This window comes from Ochotona princeps, chromosome 15 (assembly GCF_030435755.1).
Source record: "Ochotona princeps isolate mOchPri1 chromosome 15, mOchPri1.hap1, whole genome shotgun sequence".
Lineage (NCBI taxonomy): Eukaryota > Metazoa > Chordata > Mammalia > Lagomorpha > Ochotonidae > Ochotona > Ochotona princeps.
The window spans coordinates 16896341-16917175 of NC_080846.1; the positions used below are offsets into that span (position 1 = coordinate 16896341).

Below are 20835 nucleotides of genomic sequence, written 5' to 3' on the forward strand. Positions count from 1 at the left end.
TTTATTTCATTCTCAAAGACAAAGGAGAGCTTTGCAGGATATGTTATTCTGTGTTGAAAATTGTTCTCCTTTAGAATCTGGAATGTATCACTCCATTTTCTTCTGGCTTGTAGTGTTTCCCCTGAGAGGTCAACTGTATGGTTGAGGTTCCTTTATATGTCACTCGATTTTTTTTTTCACGTGCACATTGAAGGATTTTTTCTTTTTGTTCAACTGAAGAGAACTTGATTATCATGTATTGTAGTGAAGTTCATTTTGATCAACTCGCTTAGGAGTTCTGTGGCTCTTCTGTATATTGTTTTCTAATTCTTCCTCCAGATTAGGGAAATTTTTCTTTATTATTTCATTGAACACACTTTTAATACTAACTTCTCTTAAATGCAGAATAAGGAAGAAGTGCTAAAGACCACACTATGCTTTCTGGTGGCCCTAAGGCCTGGTCCAAATTCTTAGCACATTATCTTCCTTTGGAACGCCAGCATGGGCCTCAAATGGCATTATCACAAGTCCTGGTTGTCAACTTAGGGTCACCTATAGGCTGTCATGTACATACTGAGAAAGAGCTTTTAAGGGCTTCTCTGGGGAGGGACCAACTACCTCCTAGTGGTTCCTGCCCAGGATCCCACAGCACTTTCCACTTTCTGGGCCCAGGCCAGGTCTGCAGCTCCCTGAGAGTGCTGACCACCGAGCAATGGGTCTCAGCACACACCGGGAGTTCGAAGAAGGGTTCCACATAGGCAGGTGGCAGTGAGCACTGGGACCAGAGTGACAGGCTTGTGGGCACAGCAGGGTATCAGACTGCAGAGGGGTGGGGACCATAAAGGGTGGCACAGATGTACCTGTAACGACTCTAACAGAGGAGACATCCTGGGGGCACTTGGAGGCTGTGGGACAAGGGAGGAAGGTGTGGGTGATACAGAAAAGAGATAAAAGGAGTAGACTCAGTTCTTGACTCTTAATACTGAGACACACACTTGGGGATTCATTTTGAAAGGCAAGCAGGTGCCCCTTCCCTGTGAGTAAGGAAGGAACATTGAGGACCAAGGGCACCCACCACTACGTCCACATCCCTCCTCTGACCTTTCCTCTCCGACCCATAAAAAGGCAAATGTTGAGTCCCCGGGACAGTGTGAACATGGCAACATTTATTCTCAAACAGCACAATCAAAAGGAAACTAAGTTTTAAGACAAATGGAAAATTGGCTTCTGTGTCCTATGCTGAAATTCTGCTCAGGATAGTATCTGCACCCCAATATCCATAAACCTGCACATCAGGCCTCATGGACAGGGTGGAGTTGACCCTCACTGCAGTGCACAATTGTATTCAGAGGATGATAATTCCCATGCCCAGGGGCATGCCTCAATATGAGAGGTGCAGACTGCACAGGCCATGTCTACCCAGGGAGGCAGAGCAGGTGCAGGCTCTGTGCACCTGCCACTCCCCCACACTGTGCAGATACATCTTGAGAGCCATGAAGTTGTGAGCCCTCAGGGCTGTTTCCAGACTGCATGGCACCAGGTGAGAGCTGCGGAAAGGCTGGAGCAGCAGGCAGGGCTGGGGACAGCTAAGCACTGCATCTTCTTTCCCAAGCTTCTGCCCCCAACTCTAGCTCTCAGCATGCCCAGCTCTGCACCATCAAGTAGGGTCCTCACAGGGCTTTGGATGGCTTTGGAAAAATCCAACAGAATATGGCGTCAATCAGGCAGGTGGGCATGTAGCTCAGAGGGATGTAGAAGAACTTGGCGTCCCAGCCAGTGGAGTATCGGGTGCGGGGGTGGCTTGAAGTCAGAGCGTGTTCCATGCAGTCAGTCACCAAGGACAAGTCCTGTGTAACCAGGGACTTAAGGATTGAAGGGCCTTTAATGTCTGCAGAGAACAGAAAGACTCATTTATACCCAGCTTCATCAACTCTTGCTTGCAATCAACATGGAATAAAAGGCTTATATGTCTCTAACCCTCCTCCTCCCAAACCATGCCCAAATTCAACCCATCTGACTTCCTTGTGCAACCCCCCAGCCCTTACACTGGGGGTGGGTGTATGCCACACTCAGCTATCTCCTTGTTTCTTCCTTGTTTTAGCAGAGTACATCTAAGTGAGGTTCTGGCCACACTAGAAACCTAATTTCAGGGTCCAGATCCCTCTAACACCATTTTCCAAGAGTCCATGGCATGTTCCCTCTCTACCACACTATACCACTCAAAATTCTGAGGGTTTAAGTGATGAAAGGTTTAATGAACCTGAACACATGCTGTAGGTGTGACCACACATGACTGTGGACATGGGGCTAAACATGCCCACTCTGTAGGTAGCAAGAGTCTGTCTAGGGGTCTTGACAGGTTGGAAGCATAAAGGATATCACAGAGATTCTCTTGTGACTCTGCTTCTCCTCCATGGTCACAGCTCACTCACAGGCTGCAACATAGTGCTGGTCGTAGATCTCCTTGACCTCGGGGCTGGCCTGGTCCCAAGAGGCTTGTGCAGATCCTGGGTATCTTGCAAAGTTCATTAGGTTGGTCTGGAAGTAACCAGGCTCAATGATGGCCACCTTCACTCCAAAGGGGGAAAGCTCCTTCCTGCAGGCCAGAGGCAGAGAACAGGGTTCAGCACTCACTGAAAGCACCAGCCACACCGCGCAGTGAGCCCCCTGTGACTTGGGGAGGAGAGCAGCACAATGGAGCATCTTGGACACTGCAGCCCTGCCACAGCATGGGGATTCACGCTCCCTGTGCCTGACCACACACACTTATTGCTTCTTAGTCAAATGGATTCCTCTGCCAGTCAACACCTAGGTGTTGTGACCTCTGGGCCTTTCCCTGCAGCTGCATCTCCATCTCCAGGTCTTGGCCATGCCACCTCCTCCCTGCTTCTTCACCCCCTCCTGCCCTCTCCTCCATTGGCTCCCTGTTCAGCTCCGTGCTACCCCACTGCCAGCTCCTCTCTGGAGCCTCCTCTGCCACTGGCCTGTTTCCCACATCCAGAGCCATTCTTGGTTCTCCCAGAGAGCAATGAGACGCTGGCAAAAGAGAGAGGCTCTCCTATAGGACTCCATTGCCAGTGGCAGGAAGGACACAATCTCCCCAGGAACCAGTGTCAGACTGTCCTCATATTCCACCTGTACTCCTGCCCAATCCTCCTGCAAGGCCTGGACTTGTCCTTCCCCCAGGAGCACCCAGTACCTGAGTGAGTCTGAGAAGGCCTGCACACCGTACTTGGAGATGCTGTAGCCACCACCAAACATTGCCACACGTCCCACGACACTGGAGACATTGACCACGCGGCCCCGGGCCTTCCTCACCAAGGGCAGCAGGCTCAGAGTCACCTCGATCATCCCCAGCAGGTTCACGTTGAGCACATCCACAAAGTCCTGTTTGGTCAGCCACTCATTGGGAACCAAGTACCCAAGGATGCCAGCATTGTTCACTAGTCCCCAGAGCCCTGGGGACAGTAAAGAGAGAGCGAGCAGGTCTAGGTTGAGCCTGTGCATTGTCCACCCTGCTGGTGTTCAAATTCACATCACAATGTGATGCACTGATGGAGGATAACAATGTATACAGGGAATAAGTGGAGGAGGGAGGGGCAAAGGAAGACTCGGGGGCCCAGGGGACAGTGTATGCCCGGTCGTCAGCCTCTGCTTTCTCTGTCCCATGGCCTGGACACAATAGGAAACCACTTTCAATAAGGACATGGACAAGGTTTGAGAAACCAGAGTGAGAGTTCATCAGGTGTCTTCCCCAGGGGAGATGGAGAAGAGGAAATATCTAAGAGAGAGAAAACAAGGCCAAGAAAGAAGTGGAAGGGAAGTGGTGGGGTGTGGGGAAGGAGAATGAAAAGCATGGCTGATGAATGTCTATAGACAGGCTGGAGAGACCCATGGAGAGCCCAAGATAGAGAGACATGAGAAACAGGCTTGTTTTGGCCACAGGACCTGCCTGCAATAGCCCAGGCAGTGTCCACCCAGGAACATGTGTGCAGCCTCTTTGCCTGGGAATTCAGCACTGGCCAGGGAGGGAGACCAGATCACCAAGTGGAGGGAAATGGGGCCTCTTGCCACATCCTGGTGCCCTAACTATATCTGCAGATGCCTAAGTGTCACCCTCCTCCTAAACCTCCAAATACTTCCCTTGCCTAAGCTTAAGGGCCCAGCCCACTTAGCACTGGACAAGATTGGCTGGGAGATACAGGGGGAGTTCCAAGCCTCGAGCTGGAAAGGAGTCAGAGTGACTGACCTTCACCCTCAGGTCAGCGGGACAGGTTCTGGTGGTGTGGCCATGGAGGTTGGACAGCTTGAATCGATTTCCTGGGTAGAAATTAAGCCTGCAGCTCTTGGTCTGCCCCTGCTACACAGTACCATGTCTTTAGATCCTCTTGTTGTATTTACTTATGAACAAAGGACTAATTTTTATTACAGCATCCATATGCTTATGTTCATTGTTCCAGGAAAGGCAAGACACACATTTCAACAGCTCACAGTGCCACACTGGGTAAATAGATGGTACTCTCAACACTTGAACATGAGGACAGTGACTATCTAGGGTTGAAAGAAATTGATAAGGGAAATATTCACCGTGACACAGTTCATCCACTGCTTACAATGGCAGTATACCTTTACAGGCAAAGTTCAAGGCCAGGTGCTCCACGTCCCACCAGCTCCTGGTTTGGCATTGGTCAGAGTGGAGCCATGGCTGTAGCAGCCATAAGGGGAGTGATCCATAAGATGAAACTACGTGTGTGTGTGTGTGTGTGTGTGTGTTTTGGTGGGTTTTTTTATTCTCAGTCCCTTTCTGTAACTTGTCTTTGAAATGATAAATAGCTAAAAAGGAAAGAAAATGCGGACTTCAAGGTACACATGGGAGGGAGTCATGGATTCTGCAGGGTGAGATCAGGGAGAACATGGACTCTCTTTTCTCTCACTTGTTTTCCATTTCCAATCAGGAATAGGGAAACCAACTATCTCTATTCTTTCTATTTTCAGGTTTGTTTATTTTTATTAGAAAGGCAGATATACAGAGAGGAGGAGAGACAGAGAGGAAGATCTTCCGTCCGATGGTTCACTCCAAAGCGGTGGCAATGGCTGGAGCTGAGCTAATAAAGCCAGGAACCAGGAGCTTTCCCAATTGAGTGCAAGGTCCCCAGACTTTGGGCCATCCTCGATTGCTTTCCCAGGCCACAGGCAGGGAGCTGGATGGGAAGCGGTGCTGCCGGAATTAGAACCAGCACCCATTTGGGATCCTGGTGCCTTCAAGGCAAGGACTTTAACCACTACACTATTGCGCATGGCCCGCGTTCTCTATTCTTACATAATGAAAGGCAGCCTAACGAGCAGAGGGCAGAGAATCCACCCCAGGCACTTGGGTCCAAAGGCTCTGCAGCTTTCTCAGCCTCAGACTCTACCCAAGCTGGTGCTGGTGCTCTTACAGCTTGCAGGGAGGCATACAAACGAAGGAACCAGTAAGAAAGTGAGAGTCTGGCTAGCATGGCCCAGCCACCAACAACCGCAGCTATCCCAGGTTCTGTCACCATAAGTAGCCTTGGCCCCATGCTCAGCCCTACACCTGAGGCTCAGCTCAGCTAAGCAGGGACCAGACACTGCTGGCCCTGCACGCAGAGGGAAGAGGCAGGCATGAGCAGGTGTCAGGTGGTACCTCTGTCCCCCACGTGCTCCTTCACCCACTGGGCAGCCGCAGTGATGCTCTCCGTCTGTGTGACATCCAGGATCACCGTCTCCACCCTGTCCGATGTCTGCCGCCTCAGCTCTTCAGCCCCCTTCTCTGTCAGACACGCGGCCAGCACCCTCAGGCCCCTCATGTCCAGCTGCCTGGCCAGCAGGTTCCCAAAGCCCGAGTCACAGCCCGTGATGAAGACATACTTGTCCTGCAACTGGCTCACCACCTGTCTCTCACGGTACCAGCGCACCAGGAAGAACGGACCCACGAGGGCCACCAGGCAGCCCCACATGGCTTTCAGGGGACACACAGGCAGGCTGGGGTGACACGAGAGTGTGGACCTGCTGTAACAGCAGAGCAGTGAGGAAGCAGAGGGCTCTGGTTGTCACCCCAGATCCCAGTCATGGTTCAATTATATATGGGTTCTTCTCTCCCTCCTGACCTCTTCTTTCTAGAACCTTTTGGCTCCTCCTCTCTGCTCTTTGGACTGCTTTTGCAATTATTTAATATCTTCTGTGGTTTATGTTTAATGTGATCAGAGTTAGCTTTCTCTCCTTCCACTTTCAGGAGCTTTTCCCTGTGGTTGCACAGGCATGTTTCCTTCAGAACCCATGTCCAGCTCAGCTACATTTCCCTTCCCCACTGAATCCTCTCTGCCTCCCTGTGCACACACAACCACCCACATAGGTGCACAGAAGGAACTCCCCAGGGTCCCTGAGATGGAGGAGGGAAGTCAGCACAGGGTAGGCATGTCTGCTCCCTTTTGGGCTGTCCACTACTGCTTTTCTAGTAACAAGCTGAATGGGAAGTCGAGCAGCCAGAATATGTACCAACAGCCATATATGGATTCTGGCATACTCAAGATGATAATTTAGCCACTAGTTGATCACGCAAGCCCAAGACAAGGATTTTAGGCACTTGGCCGTTACTATGGGCTTACTGATACAATTTTGATGTCTAGCTTTATATTTAGCACAATATTGGTAGGATATTTTCTCTTTAAAAAGATAAACATTTTTTTAAAAAACTGTATTTATTCACTTAAAGTTATAGAAATGGGCAGAATAGAAGAGGTGGAGACATCTTCCACCTGCTAATTCATTCTCCAGAGTGATGCAGTGGCCACGTTTGGCCATGCCAAAGCGAGGAGCTACATGCAGCTCTCCCATACAGGGCTGACAGAGGCCCAAATACTTGGCCATATTCCCAATGCTTTCCCTAGGCCATTAGTAGGGAGTTGGACTGGAAATGGAACAGTGGAACTCAAACTGGTGTCCATATGGGATACCTGTGTGGCATGCAGTTTCTTTACCCATTATGCCACAACACCAGCCCTGAGATGAATGCTTTTACAACATGATGAAAATTTATTTTCAAATGTTATATTCCTTGAGTTAGAGTATTCTGTCTTTTGAAACAGCATTATTTGGGGGGGAATTTATTTATTTATTTATTTATTTATTTATATTGGAAACTCAGATATACACAGAGGAGAAGAGACAGAGAGGAAGATCTTCCATCCGATGATTCACTCCCCAAGTAGGTGCAATGGCCGGAGATGAGTCAATCCGAAGCCAGGAGCCAGGAACTTCCTCCAGGTGTCCCACACGGGTGCAGGATCCCAAAGCATTGGGCTATCCTCTACTGCTTTCCCAGGCCACAAGCAGGGAGCTGGATGGGAAGTCGAGTTGTCAGGATTAGAACCGGAGCCCATATGGGATCCTGGTGCATTCAAGGCGAGGACTTTAGCCACTAGGCCACACTGCCAGGCCCAGATGTGTTGTGCTATGATTGAGTCTTCTGTTAGCCTTTTAGTGGGATATTCACATTTGCCTTTGTTTTTGGTAGTTGCTATTCCTTTTTTCTTTCATGGGAACATCTTTGAGTATCATTTGTAGGGCAGGTTTAGATGAGGCAAATTCTTGAAGTTTTTCTTTATTGTGGAAGAATTTTATTTCATTCTCAAAGACAAAGGAGAGCTTTGCAGGATATGTTATTCTGTGTTGAAAATTGTTCTCCTTTAGAATCTGGAATGTATCACTCCATTTTCTTCTGGCTTGTAGTGTTTCCCCTGAGAGGTCAACTGTATGGTTGAGGTTCCTTTATATGTCACTCGATTTTTTTTTTCACGTGCACATTGAAGGATTTTTTCTTTTTGTTCAACTGAAGAGAACTTGATTATCATGTATTGTGGTGAAGTTCGTTTTGATCAACTCTCTTGGGAGTTCTGTGGCTCTTCTGTATATTGTTTTCTAATTCTTCCTCCAGATTAGGGAAATTTTCCTTTATTATTTCATTGAATACACCTTTAATCCCAACTTCTCTTTCTGCACTTTCTGGAACTCCCATACATAACTCTTATGTTGGGCCTTTATCATTCTTGAATACTTTTTTTAGCTTGACCTAGCTCTGCTTCCAGCTTTTTGTTTGTTTCTTCATGGTGACAGGAAATACCTTCCAATTCTGAGATTCTTTCTTTTGCCTCATTCATTCTATTTTGGAGACTCTCTACTGTACTTTTAATTTGCTCCACTGTGTTCTTAATTTCTGATATATCAACCTTCATTTGATTTGTTGCTGCTATTTCTTGTGTAACATATTCCTTAAACTCTTTGAACTCTTGCATATGCTTCTCATTGTTGATCAGAAGCTTTATAATGAGTTTTCTGAATTCTGTGTCCCCCATTTTCTCAATGTCTTCCTCAGTTAACTCTGAGGATGGTTGAGGCTTTTGCTCCTTTTCTGGAGAGTCGTCAGTAACATTCATAGCACCTTTGTCTTTTGTTTTACCTTTTGTCGTTACCATTCTGGTTGGTGGATTCTTCTCCTTCGTGCAAATTTCTAAGATGTATTGGCTACAGGTCTACAAGTTGATTTTTATGTTCAATCAGTGCCTTGAATTTGCAAAACACTAGTTTGCAAAACACTAGTTTGTCAGTGGCACTGATCTTATTGACACCTGCTGGCCAATAAGTCTGAGTGTCTCCTAGAGTTATTTTGGGTGGAGTTGGTAGTGTGCCTTGACTGTTTTTTTCTGCGGAGCCTGTGCAGTGCTCTAAGATGGAGATGATTTTTTTTCCCAGCTTAGTTCTTGGGCAGCTCATCTGTCCTTCAGTCTAACAGTGCCTGGTCCTGTGACACTAACATCTGAGTGCTACTCACTTAGCGCATGCACAGTTTACCACTGCTCCTCCTCCTGCAATTTATCAGTGCTCTGAGCCCTTGCCTGTCTATGCAAGATGGTGCCCATAGAGGCACCAACAGAGATCTTGGGCTGTCGTACTTCAGCTCCAGGGACCACATAGACCCTGCACAATGCAAGTCCGGCACTGCTTTCTCTGTGGGCTCAGCTCAGTGCAATTAGCTAGAAACAAGCCCACTCTGGACCTTCACTTGAAATCCACACTTGTTGCCCTGCTACACAAGATAGTGCCAGGTCAGGCGCTGCTGGAGAATTGGGGCTGTTGGATTTCAGCTCCAGGAACCACACAGAAGTTAGTGCTACCATCCCCACTGGATCAGTTCCTTGTGATCAGCCAGAAACAAGCCCCTCTGGGCCGTTCTGTCAACTCTATACTCTGCTTCTCCACACAAGATGGCGCCCGGAGTCCCCTATTTTTTCTCCGCTTCTGGCAGGCCCAAGCTATTCAGCTCCCACCTAGCTGCAACAAGAGTCGAGCTGAGGCCACTGTGGGTGTCTGGTGCTAGAGCCCAGATAGCTGGAACCCGGCTCTCCAGTCTAGATTGCCTCTCGCTGACTGCTGGTGGGTTTCTCTGTCCACTGCAACACTGCTCTGCCACCCCCACTGCTTCCCTGAGCCCAGTGGGTTTCCAGGTACCCCCCCGTTTATTGTCTGACTCCTACTTTTTCCCTGTAATAAGCTTCTTGTGCTTTACACTGTCTAAAGATTCTCCTACATATCAAACGTGTCTGTACCTTATGCTGCCATCTTGCCTATGCTGATTTGTTTTTTTCTTAACATTTATTGTAGTTATTTGAAGAAGATAGTTACAGAGAGAGGTGGAACCTAGAACTAGCTCTCATGTGGTTTAGCGGGTGCCAAGAACTAGCCCAGCCTGTCCTATACTCACCCTGGCTCCTGCAAGCACCAGTGGGTGCTGAAGCCTAGCTCCGTGTTGCACACTCCAGGCCCAGTCCACACCCATGCTGAGACCCATGCTACAGCCATGTCTGGCCCAGTTCACACCTCATTCCAGCTCTCACACTCACCAGTGGGAAACACAATCCAGCCAGGAAATCCTCTTAGCTCTTTGCCCAGGCCTACTGCCAGCCACAAATCTGCACATGTCACTGGTTACTCTGACCCAGCCCAGCATAGCCCATCCCCCATTTTTGCCTTTGCCATCAGGTGCTGTAGCCTGACCTGCCCCAACTTACCTCTAGTCCCAACTCTCTCTGGTGAATGCAGCTGCTCAACACTGCACAGTCTTCCCCCATCCCTGGCTTCCATACAAACTGGTAGGTGTGATAGCCTAGCCCAGCATTTCCTGAACCCCATCCTGGCTAGTGTGCATGCCAGGATACTATGGTTTGGCCTGGCCTTACCAGTCTGCCCCATCCAGAACCAATTCACGCACTTACCCACAAATGGAATTGCATTGCCCAGCCTGATCAATACCCAGGCCTGAATCACATGCTCACCAGCAGGAGCTACAGCCCACCAGGCGAGTTCCCCAAGTTCTCCCACCAGGCCCACTCCCAAACTCAGATCTCACATGTACCAATGGGTACCAATGGGTGCTAAGCCCTCACCCAACATAGTCTGCCCCCGTCTCTGCCCTTGTGCATGCTGATGGATATTGCGACCCAACCTGCCCTACTTTCTGTTCTTGGGTGTGCTTACAGGTTCTGCAGTCTGGGCCAGCCCAGCTTGTTCCCAAGCACAGTATCCGTGAGTGTCAAAGTGTTCCATGGTCATGCCTAGCTCAACCTGTCACCACCAACTCTTGAGCAAACCAGTACAGTTCCACGGGGTGAGCCCGTATATCCCCCAGAGAATCTGCCGCTAAACCTGGTTCTCTCATGTGCTGGTTAGTGTCATGGCCCAGCCTGTTCTGACACTCACTGGCAGGTACTTTGATCTAGCCCTGCCAGGAGGAGGAGCCCCAGCCATAGCTTTAGTGTAGGCCAGTGGGTGGTGGTCAGTGGTGCTTGATGCTAACTAGCCCAGTTCGGGTATCCCATGTGGGTAGGTGCATCAGTCTTACCCAGAGAGGTCCTCCAGCTTCCTTCATCCAAACCATTTGGCCTTGGAATGCACCTGCAAAGTACAGTGGCCTTGTTGGTGGAAGTTCCCCAGAAGTCATTCCTCGCTTGCAACATGCTCCCTCACACACATCCCCATCTCCACTTCCCTGAGCAACCCACAGTCCCTGTGCCCAGGAGCACTTGGGTTTCTCAGCCCGGTCTTGCCAAACCCAATGTTCTGGTGGGTTGGTGTGCTGGCCTGCAGCTCTGCCCACCCACCAGGGACCCAAGACCATAGACAGGTCCCCAGACCCAGTACTCTAGCACACATGCTGGGCTGGGACCTGCACACTCTGCCCACCTGCCCACCTGCCCACCTGCCCACCTGCCCACCTGGGATATAAGTGCGTACGCAAGACCAGACCAGCCCACCGACACACTATGCTAACTTTGGGCTTTTCTCTTCCCGCCTCCCCAGCCACCTTAGGAACTGAAACACACATGATCTCAGTCCTGTACGAGTCTCTCAACCCCAGAATTCAGGGAAGAGAGTGAAGCTGCTGGCAGTTCTGCTCTGGCTCCACAAGGTGGAAGGGAGCTGCTGACCCCGCTGATCCAACCACTCTGTGTTAAAATAAAACAATGAAGGAAGGACGGATGGAAAGAACGAAGGAAGGAAAGGAAGGCAGAAAAGAGAGAGGGAGAGGTAAGAAAGTAAAGAAAGAAGGAACAAGGAGGGGCCCAGTGCAGTAGCCTAGCAGCTAAAATCCTCACACCCAGGATCCCAGATGGGCGGCAGTTCATGTCCCAGCTGCATTGCTTCTCTTCCAGGTCTCTGCTTGGGGCCTGTAAAAGCAGTAGAGGATGTCCCAGGGTCTTGGGACCCTGCACCCACATGGGAGACCCGGGGAAGCTTCTGGCTCCTGGCCTTGGATCAGCTCAGCTCCAGCCATTGCAGGGAGTGAATCAGTGGGTGCAGCATCTTTCTCTCTGTCTCTCCTTCACTGTGTAAATCTGACGTTCCAATAAAATAAAATCTAAAACAAAAAAGAGGATGACAGCTTGTGAGGTTTTTTTTTTTTTAAGAAAGAAGAGGAAGGAAGGAAAGAAGGATGGAAGGGAAGGAAGGAAAGAAAGTAGAGAGAGAGAGAAAGAAACAACGACCAAAAGAAAGAAAGAAAGAAAGAAAGAAAGAAAGAAAGAAAGAAAGAAAGAAAGAAAGAAAGAAAGAAAGAAAGAAGGAAAGAAAGAAAGAAAGATAGGTTAAATGCAGAAGCAAGGAAGAAAGGCTAAAGACCAAACTTACTTGACTTTCTAATGGCCCTAAGTGGCATCAGAGCATTTAGGCGCTTGGGGGCCTTTAGGATACCCTGGTTAGCACTGTCTTTGGTACAGCCTGGCAGGGGTGGCCCAAATTCTTACCACATGCTGTGCATGAGAAACAAACACAAACAGCATCACTTGGCATTTTAACAAGGAGCCCTGGCTGTCAACTTGGAGTCACTGGCAAGCTCCCCGGCTGTCATGTGCATACTGAAAAAGAAATCCCAGGGCCCTGGGAAGGGACCTCCCATCTCCAGGGGGTTCCTGCCCAGGATTCCACAGCACTTTCTGCTTTCAGGGCCCAGGCCAGGCCTGTAGCTCCCAGAATAGACCGACCACACACCAATGTGTCTCAGCACACACTTGGGGCTCCCAGAAGGGCTCCCCACTGGCAGAAGGCAGTGAAAACCGGGGCTACAGGGAGGCTGGAACACATGGGATTGGGCTTGTGTTTACTATGTTTTGTGCTTGTATCTGTGTTTACATACACCTGTGTCCCCTGTACGCACACAGAGAAAGAATGAAAACCACCAGTCTGCATAGCAGGCTGGTAGTGTAACCCTACTGTCTGTGGTGGTGGCGGCATCCCATGTGTTCACCAGTTGGAGTCCCAGATGCTCCACATCTGTTCTAGATCCCTATTCATGTGCCTGGGAAAGCAGAGCATGCTTCAACTGCTTGGACCCTTGCACCCACATGGGAGACCAGTAGGATGCACCTACTTTGGTCTGGTTCCCAGTGCAGACCATTGCAGGGATTTGGAGAATTAACTAGCAAATGGAAATCTCTCCATCTTCTCTCTGTCTCTCTCTCTCAAATAGATTAAATCAATATTAACAAAAGAGAATGTCAGGAGCCTTAATTGTGAACCATTAGCCCCTTGCTTTGCTTTCCAGTGGCATCACAGCACCTTGTCTGCAGGTACTGCTCCCGAGGAAAAGGTCCTGCAGAGCACACATACACGATGTGTGCACAAATCCCTGACCTTGGAAGATGGAGCATAGAAGTGAGTGATGTTACTGTGTGAGGACACTGCTGTGGGCATGCAGGTGTGTCAGTGTGTGCACAAGTCGCACACCACTGTGTCTGTGGGTAACCTGTGTATGCACAGGAAGGCAGAGAACAAGCAATGGCGGGGGGAGTATTACTGCCAAGGGGAAGCATTGTGAATGAAACACACACACAAACATACATGCACACATAAACTGCTTCATAGTTCATTCCACGTGTGACTAAAGGACATGTTTATCTAGTGCAAAAGATATTGAAGTCCACACAGAGGAGTTTGATTCTTGCAAAGGCAGTGCAAAGGTCAGAGAGGTGGAGTTAAGTTAAAAAGGTTACAGAAATACAGAGGTTAGGTACTAACGAGAGCCTTTGCAACTGAACCTAGAAGAGCAACAGAATAGATCATCTGTTTCCTCACTGCTCTGCTGTTACAGCAGGTCCACACTCTCGTGTCACCCCAGCCTGCCTGTGTGTTCCCTGAAAAGCCATGTGGGGCTGCCTGGTGGCCCTCGTGGGTCTGTTCTTCCTGGTGCGCTGGTACCGTGAGAGGCAGGTGGTGAGCCAGTTGCAGGACAAGTATGTCTTCATCACGGGCTGTGACTCGGGCTTTGGGAACCTGCTGGCCAGGCAGCTGGACATGAGGGGCCTGAGGGTGCTGGCCGCGTGTCTGACAGAGAAGGGGGCTGAAGAGCTGAGGCGGCAGACATCGGACAGGGTGGAGACGGTGATCCTGGATGTCACACAGACAGAGAGCATCACTGCGGCTGCCCAGTGGGTGAAGGAGCACGTGGGGGACAGAGGTACCACCTGACACCTGCTCATGCCTGCCTCTTCCCTCTGTGTGCCAGGGTCTCTTCCTGTCTGCTCCTCTGCCAAATGCCCCAAGGGTTTTCAAGACTTGAGGTCATGTTGGCTTTCTTCCCTCTCCCATCCTGCCAGCCTGCGCTCCTACTCTTTCCCATCCCCACCCCACCCCACCCCTTGACCCTCGAGGCCCTGTCCTGATGAGAGAATTTGCCCACCTCAGTCCCTCTGTATCCCTGGCCTGCTTTCTAAGCACAAGTTCTTTCTCGCTCGTGGAGGCCCTGGGCTGCAGACTGACAGACTTTCCAGAGGTCAGGGGAGTGGAGCCCTGAGCTGTGGGTTTGTGGTGGTGGCCTAGGGCTGTGCTGGAGCCAGACTCAGCTCCTTAGTCCTTGAACTTGTTCTTACTGGCGACCAGCAGCATCCATACTTCCAAAAGCATGATCCTTCCTTTTTCACAGGCGATCAGGAGGTTGAAGACTGGCTCAGGCAGGTCAGAAGCCAGGAACAGATCACTTTCCGGCCTGATAAAGCACACTAGCTTGTGCATTCCATTATGGGAGGACACAAGAACAATGATTTTAAAAATTTAAATAGAAATAGACTGGGAAGTCGAAAGCTAAGATCAAAAAGCACAAAACATTGCCACCTAGACATGGGTACTGCTAACATTTTGATGCCTGTAGGATTATATTTAGTACAACATTGATGTTATTCTCTCTCTCTCTCTCTGTTTGTTTAATTGGAAAGTCAGATATACAGAGAGAAGGAGAGACAGACAGAAAGATCTTCTGTCCATTGGCTCACTCCCCAAGTAACCACAACGAAGTGGGGTGATTCTTCTGGGTCTCCCATGTGGGTGCAGGGTCCCAAGATCTTGTGTCATTCTCTACTGTTTGTCCAGGCCACAAGCAGGGAGTTGGAGCAGCCAGGACGCCAACTGGCACTCATATAGGATCCTAGTACATGCAAGGGGATGACTTTAACCAATAGGCTATGTGCCAGGCACTATTTTTCTCTGTTTGTTTGTTTGTTTGTTTGTTTGTTTTAAGGTTTATTTATTTTCAGTACAAAGTCGGATATACAGAGAGAGGAGAGACAGAGAGGAAGATCCTCCTTCCAATGATTCACTCCCCAAGTGACCGCAAGGGCCCGTGCTGCGCCGATCCGAAGCTGGGAACCTGCAACCTCTTCCAGGTCTCCCACGCCAGTGCAGGGTCCGAAAGCCTTTGGCCGTCCTCAACTGCTTTCCCAGGCCACAAGCAGGGAGCTGGATGGGAAGTGAAGCAGCCGGTATTAGAACCGACGCCCTTATGGGATCCAGGCGCGTTCAAGGGGATGACTTTAGCTGCTAGGCCACCCCGCCAGGACCCCTATTTTTCTCTTTACAAAGATGATCTCTCTCTCTCTCTTTTTAAGGATGTATTTATTCACTGGAAAGTTAGAATTACAAAGAGAGGTGGGGAAACAAAGAGGGGAGTAATATTCCACCTGCTGGTTCAGTCACAAGCTGGCTGCAATGGGCAATGTGGACCAGACTAAAGCTGGTTAAAGCTCTCCCACAGGGGTGGCAAAGGCCCAAACACTTGGGCCATCTTCCCAATGCTTTCCCCAGATCATTAGTAGGGAGCTGGGTAAGAAGTGGAGCAGCAGGGACTTGCATTGGTGTCCATGTGGGATGCCACTAGGCAGGCAGTTGCTTGCCCATTATGCCAAAACACCAGCCCCAAAATGAGGGCTATTACAACAGGATAGAAATTTTCTTTCAAATGTTGAATTTGATTAGTTATTGCATTACTTGAAGCCATGTTCTGTGCTTAGACACTGAAAATGCTTCCTATACTTTATTGTCATAAATGAAAATCTGCAATTTTCTATTTTTCAGACTATCTCTGCATACTTTATTCATTGTTCCATTATTATGATTATTATTATTATTAAAGGTTGTTTATTTGAGGATCAACTTGGTAGTCTCAGGACTAGAGTCTGCTGGAGTCCAGCTCCAGCCGAGTTCGGAACTAAAGAAGGGTGTGTGGAGTAGTCATAAAAAGAAAAGAAATGGACCCCTACAATTTCAGGATCATAATGGACAATGCAAGAAAGCTGTACCCCTTATTTATACAGAAGTTGTCACAAGCTCTGGCAAAGACTTTTTATGTCATGGTCAAGGGGGTGTTTCCAAGGATAATTCTGCATTTGTTTCACCTTAAAGCTTGCAGTAGAAGTTCTCAATAGACAGTGCGTATCAATCAGTAACACATTCCTACTACAATCCTCATTCTACAACTTAATCTTGAATCAGTTAAGGGAAGAAATGCATCACACACAAAAAGGGGAAATCTAAAGATCAAGGAAAGAATGGAAGAAGCCCTAAAATAGATCCCTTGATTAGCATAAGGTCAATGGGGGCAGCTGAGACAGAGACAGCATGAATTGTAAAAGGCCCTTTGGCAAGACTTACCAGCAGCATCAATTTCCAAGCTCGCATTGATAGTAAAAACCAACTCCACAGAAGCAAGCAATGCCTGAATAGATTACAGAATTCTCAGCAGGGTGGTTCGGTGTCCACACAGCAAAGGGAGGTGGCACTGCCTTCAGGTGGTTCCTAGAGACATCTACTGGGCCCTGCCATACAGTGGGAAATTCCTTGTGGCCCTGCCTGCAATGGGACACCTTTGTGTCCCCCACATCCACTGCACAAACCCCAGTAAAAGTCCTCCCCTTTATACTCCAGGATCCCATATTGGTGCAAATATTGGTTCATGTCCCGGCTGTTCCGTTTCCTTTGCCTACTCCCTCCCTTCTCCCATCAGTGCATTCCATTGTAATATGAATTTGAACCCCAGCAGGATGTGCACTGCACAGGCTCAACCTAGACCTGCTCTCTCTCTCTCTCTCTCTCTCTCTGCACTGTCCCCAGGACTCTGGGGCCTGATGAACAATGCCGGTGTCGCCTTGCCCTCGGCCCCCAATGAGTGGTTGACCAAACAGGGCTTTGTGAACATGCTCAACGTGAACCTGCTGGGGATGATCGAGGTGACTCTGAGCCTGCTGCCCTTGGTGAGGAAGGCCCGGGGCCGCGTGGTCAATGTCTCCAGCTTTCTGGGCCGCCTGTCACCATTTGGTGGTGGCTACTGCATTTCCAAGTACGGCGTGGAGGCCTTCTCAGACTCGCTCAGGTATTGTGTGCTCCTGGGGAAAGGGTAAGGTAAGACCTTGTAGGAAGGAGGTTGAGCAGGAGAGTGCAGGTGAGACTTGAGGACCCTGGTTCCTGGACACGTTGTGTCCTTCCTGCTGCTGGCAGCAGAATCCAGCGAGACAGCTGGCTCAGGGGAGCCTCTCTGTGCAGCCAGTGTCTCATTACTCTTTGGGAGGACCAAGGATGACAGGCCAGTGGCAGAGGAGGCTCCAGAGAGGAGCTGGCATTGGGCAGCATCGAGCTCAGCAGGGAGCCAACGGGGGAGGGAGTGTGCCACAGGCAATGGAGGAGCAGGGAAGTGGAGGGATGGCTGAGACCTGGAGATGCAGGGGCAGGGAGGGGCCCAGAGGGTACAGCACTGAGGAGCTTACTGGCAATGGAATGCACTTGACTGTGGCATGAGAGACTGTAGGTCAGATATTGGACCCCTCCTGTATCTGAGTGGGCTGGGACTCCTACACCTTCCCCCAGGGTCCTTTGCCATCCAGTGCATTGTGGGTGAGGATTTACTGTGTGCTGTCGGTACTGTTTTTCATGAGTGCCAAGTCATTGTCTCACACCTCTCTATTTTTCTTTTATTAAGATTTCCTTTTCTTCCTTCCTTTCTTTCTTTCATTCTTTCTTTCTTCCTTCCTTCCTTTCTTCCTTCCCTCCTTCCCTCCTTTCTTTCTTTCTTTCTTTCCTTCCTACCTTTTTCTTTCCTTCCTACCTTGTTTTCTTTCCTTTCTTCCATTCTTCTTTCCTTTTTTCTTTTTCTTTTTTTGTTTTTTTTTTCTTTGAAATGCAGAGTTAAAAGAGAAAGAGAGATTTTTGCTCCACTAGTTCATTCCAAATGACCATAAGGACTATGCTGAAGCCAGGAGCTGGGAGCTTCTTCCACGTCTCCTTGTTGGTGCAGGAACACACACTGGGGTCCTCCTCATCTGCTTTCCAGGTACAATAGCAGGGAGCTGGATCAGAAGTGGAGCAGCCAGAGTTTACGCCACCTGTCAGGGATGCTGAAATAGATAATAGCACTATCCATTGCACACAACACTAGCACTTGCTTCTCTGCTTACAGGAGGGAACTCTCACCGTTTGGGGTGAAGGTGGCCATGATTGAACCCGGTTACTTCCAGACCAACATAGTGGACAAAAAGAAATTTAGGCAGTCTGTGGAGGCCATATGGAACCAGGCCAACCCCGAGGTCAAGAAGGTCTATGGCCAGGAGTTTCTGGAAGCCTGTGAGTGAGCTGTGCCCAGAGGGAGTGGTGAGGGGGACTCAAGGGGTCATCATAGGTCCAACCCTGGCATGCACTCTAGGGAGAACCTCCAGGCCCTGCACTGTAGGGAGTTTAGTACCAGGCCCATGGTCAACCACAACAGAAATGTACTTGAGTCTTTTCTCTTTCTGGACAGACATTAAATTGAGTCATCTATTGAAGCCACCCTTTGGGCAGGACCTTCACATGGTGACAGATTGTATGGAGCATGCACTGACTGCAAGCCACCCCCGCACCCGGTACTCCGCTGGCTGGGATGCCAAGTTCTTCTACATCCCTCTGAGCTACATGCCCACCTGCCTGGTGGATGCCATGATCTGCTGGTTGAGCCCAAAACCAGCCCAGGTGCTGTGAAGACACTACCAGGTTTCCTACATATGTACAGCTGGGAATATTAAGGTGTGTGTCGGGGAGGGGACAGTTGCTGGAAAGGAGATATGGTGCTCAGCTGTCCCCAAACCTGCCTGCTGCTCCAGCCTCTCCCCAGCTCTCACCTGGCACCATGTAGCCTGGAAACAGCCCTCAGGGCTCACAACTTCATGGCTCAGGATGCATCTGCACAGTGTGGGGGAGTGGCAGGTGCACAGAGCCTGCACCTGTGCTATCTACATGGATGGGCCTGGATTGTGCACTCTGTACCTCTCACAGAGAGGCATGCCTCTGGGCAGAGGAAGCATCTTTTTCTGAAGACAGCTATGCACTGCAGTGGGGGTGGGAGGGCCACACCGTGATCCTGTCCATGAGGCCTGATGTGCAGGTTATGGACATTGTGCCATCCTCAGCAGGATCCCAGCATAGGACACAGAAACTAGTTTTCCATTTGTCTTAAAGCTCAGTTTCCTTTTGATTGTGTTGTTTGAGAATAAATGTTGCCATGTTCACACTCACCAGTGACTCGACCTTGGTCTTTGGAAGGAGGAGGGATGTGGATGGGATGGTCAGGGCTCCTGGTCCTCACTTGCTTTCCTGACACTCCTGAGAGGGTCAACTGCTTCCTTTCAAGGAAGAACCCTTTAGGAGTCAGCTTTAGGAGTCAGGTACACAGTTGACCTTCCAGATCACTTCTCTGGTCACTCATACCTTTCTTTTTGTCCCCCAGCTCCCCATTAGAGTCATTGCAGGTGTACCTGTGCCACCCCTCAAGTCCCTCCCATGCCACCCTAGAGTGCCCACAGGGTTGTCACTCTGTTCCCAGCACTCTTTGTTTCTCACTTGTTGGGAGCTCCTCCCTGGAATTACCAGTGTGTTCTGAGACCCATTAGTCATTTATTGACCCCCTCAGGAGCTTAGGCCTGGCCTGGGCCCAGAAAGCAGGAAGTGTCGTGGGAGTCTGGGCAAGAACCTTTTGAGAGAGGTTCTTCCAACCAAGACAGTGTAATTTCTTGCTCCATTTGCAAACAGTGAATGGTGAGACTATAGGAGAACACAAGTTGAAATTACTACCAAGACTTCTGTGCAAATGCAAAGTGAGGGGAAGGTGTGACTTCTGTCTAACTTATGGGCCTGAACCAGCTAGCTGTCAGTCCCATTTCATTGCCTTTCAGAGATTTCTGACCCTCAATCCATAAGGTTGCTCAAGGGTATGGATCCTCCCATCTTCTGTAACTACCTCCTGCTGAAGAGGGACATAGTCTTTGACCATCTCAGGCTGGGAAATCTCTCTCTCTCTCTCTCTCTCTCTCTCTCTCTCTCTCTCTCCCTCGCTCTCTCATCTGATGAATCAGTCATGAACCAGATAATTTTTAGTCAGTGTCAATGGCTGTGTCCCCTGCATGTATGTCATTAGCTCTTAATTCTTTTTACCCTTTGAAATAGCATTTGAGATAAGGTGGTGAGCTGAAGCTGGCTGACTTGTCATTGGTGGGCTGCTGGGTATGTTCTTTTCTGCACAAGAGTCTGCAAAGGGGGTGGCCCAATGTCTGTTCCAAGGTCAGGGCTGATCCACATGGACTCTGACCCCTGAGTTTGAGACCCCGACATATCCTAAGCCAACCAGACATGGAAGCGATGGCCACCCACCAAACCAAAGGCCAACAGAGGGACCAAGAGGGAATCTGATAAAGGCTCAGTTCCTGGAATGCTCAGACTACCTCTATGTGGGTCATGGAGAGCGTCAGGCACCAACACTCCTGGACTGACTACTTATCACACCAGTTCATAGGGGCCAGGATGATCCCACCATCCCCTAATCCCACCTGTTCACATGATTCCAGGACTTGGAACCCAGGGGCTTGTTCAGTTAGTGAGGCAGTGGCAGTGGAAGGCCAGGACACCCCCTGCCTACGTGGCTCCTAGGCCCTAGGCCATGGTTCTTGGTGTCCTCCCAGGGTGTGCAGCTTGTTGAGCAATAACTCACGCCTGTCA

The 20835-nt window shown here is 49.5% G+C and overlaps 3 protein-coding genes across 5 annotated transcripts in view; 1 reads left to right on the plus strand and 2 right to left on the minus strand.

Moving 5' to 3' along the window:
- LOC131482098 (retinol dehydrogenase 16-like) overlaps nt 1-18877 on the plus strand; it is a 46882-nt gene extending 28005 nt beyond the window's left edge. The window contains exons 2-5 of the mRNA XM_058673742.1: nt 13643-14005; nt 16930-17188; nt 18269-18432; nt 18608-18877. Of these exons, the coding sequence (XP_058529725.1) occupies nt 13693-14005; nt 16930-17188; nt 18269-18432; nt 18608-18825 (954 nt within the window). The 5' untranslated portion in view covers nt 13643-13692 and the 3' untranslated portion in view covers nt 18826-18877. The remainder of the gene's footprint in view (nt 1-13642; nt 14006-16929; nt 17189-18268; nt 18433-18607) is intronic.
- LOC131482096 (retinol dehydrogenase 16-like) overlaps nt 1-20835 on the minus strand; it is an 80575-nt gene that overhangs the window by 52285 nt on the left and 7455 nt on the right. The window lies entirely within an intron of this gene.
- LOC101525118 (retinol dehydrogenase 7-like) lies at nt 1346-5957 on the minus strand. The gene is made up of 4 exons (XM_004589688.2): nt 5645-5957; nt 3179-3437; nt 2412-2575; nt 1346-1867 (listed from the first exon to the last, which is right to left on the minus strand). Exons 1-4 carry the CDS (start codon nt 5955-5957, stop codon nt 1650-1652), a joined length of 954 nt encoding a protein of 317 aa, XP_004589745.2. The 3' UTR covers nt 1346-1649.

Excerpts from the sequence above, each read along its gene's own strand:
- LOC101525118 (XM_004589688.2), bottom strand. The coding sequence starts at position 5,957 with ATGTGGGGCTGCCTGGTGGCCCTCGTGGGTCCGTTCTTCCTGGTGCGC. Across the intron at positions 2,576-3,178 it reads GCCTTCTCAGACTCACTCAG|GAAGGAGCTTTCCCCCTTTG; the intron begins GTACTGGGTGCT and ends TCTGGCCTGCAG. Across the intron at positions 1,868-2,411 it reads CCAGCACTATGTTGCAGCCT|ACATTAAAGGCCCTTCAATC; the intron begins GTGAGTGAGCTG and ends TGTTCTCTGCAG.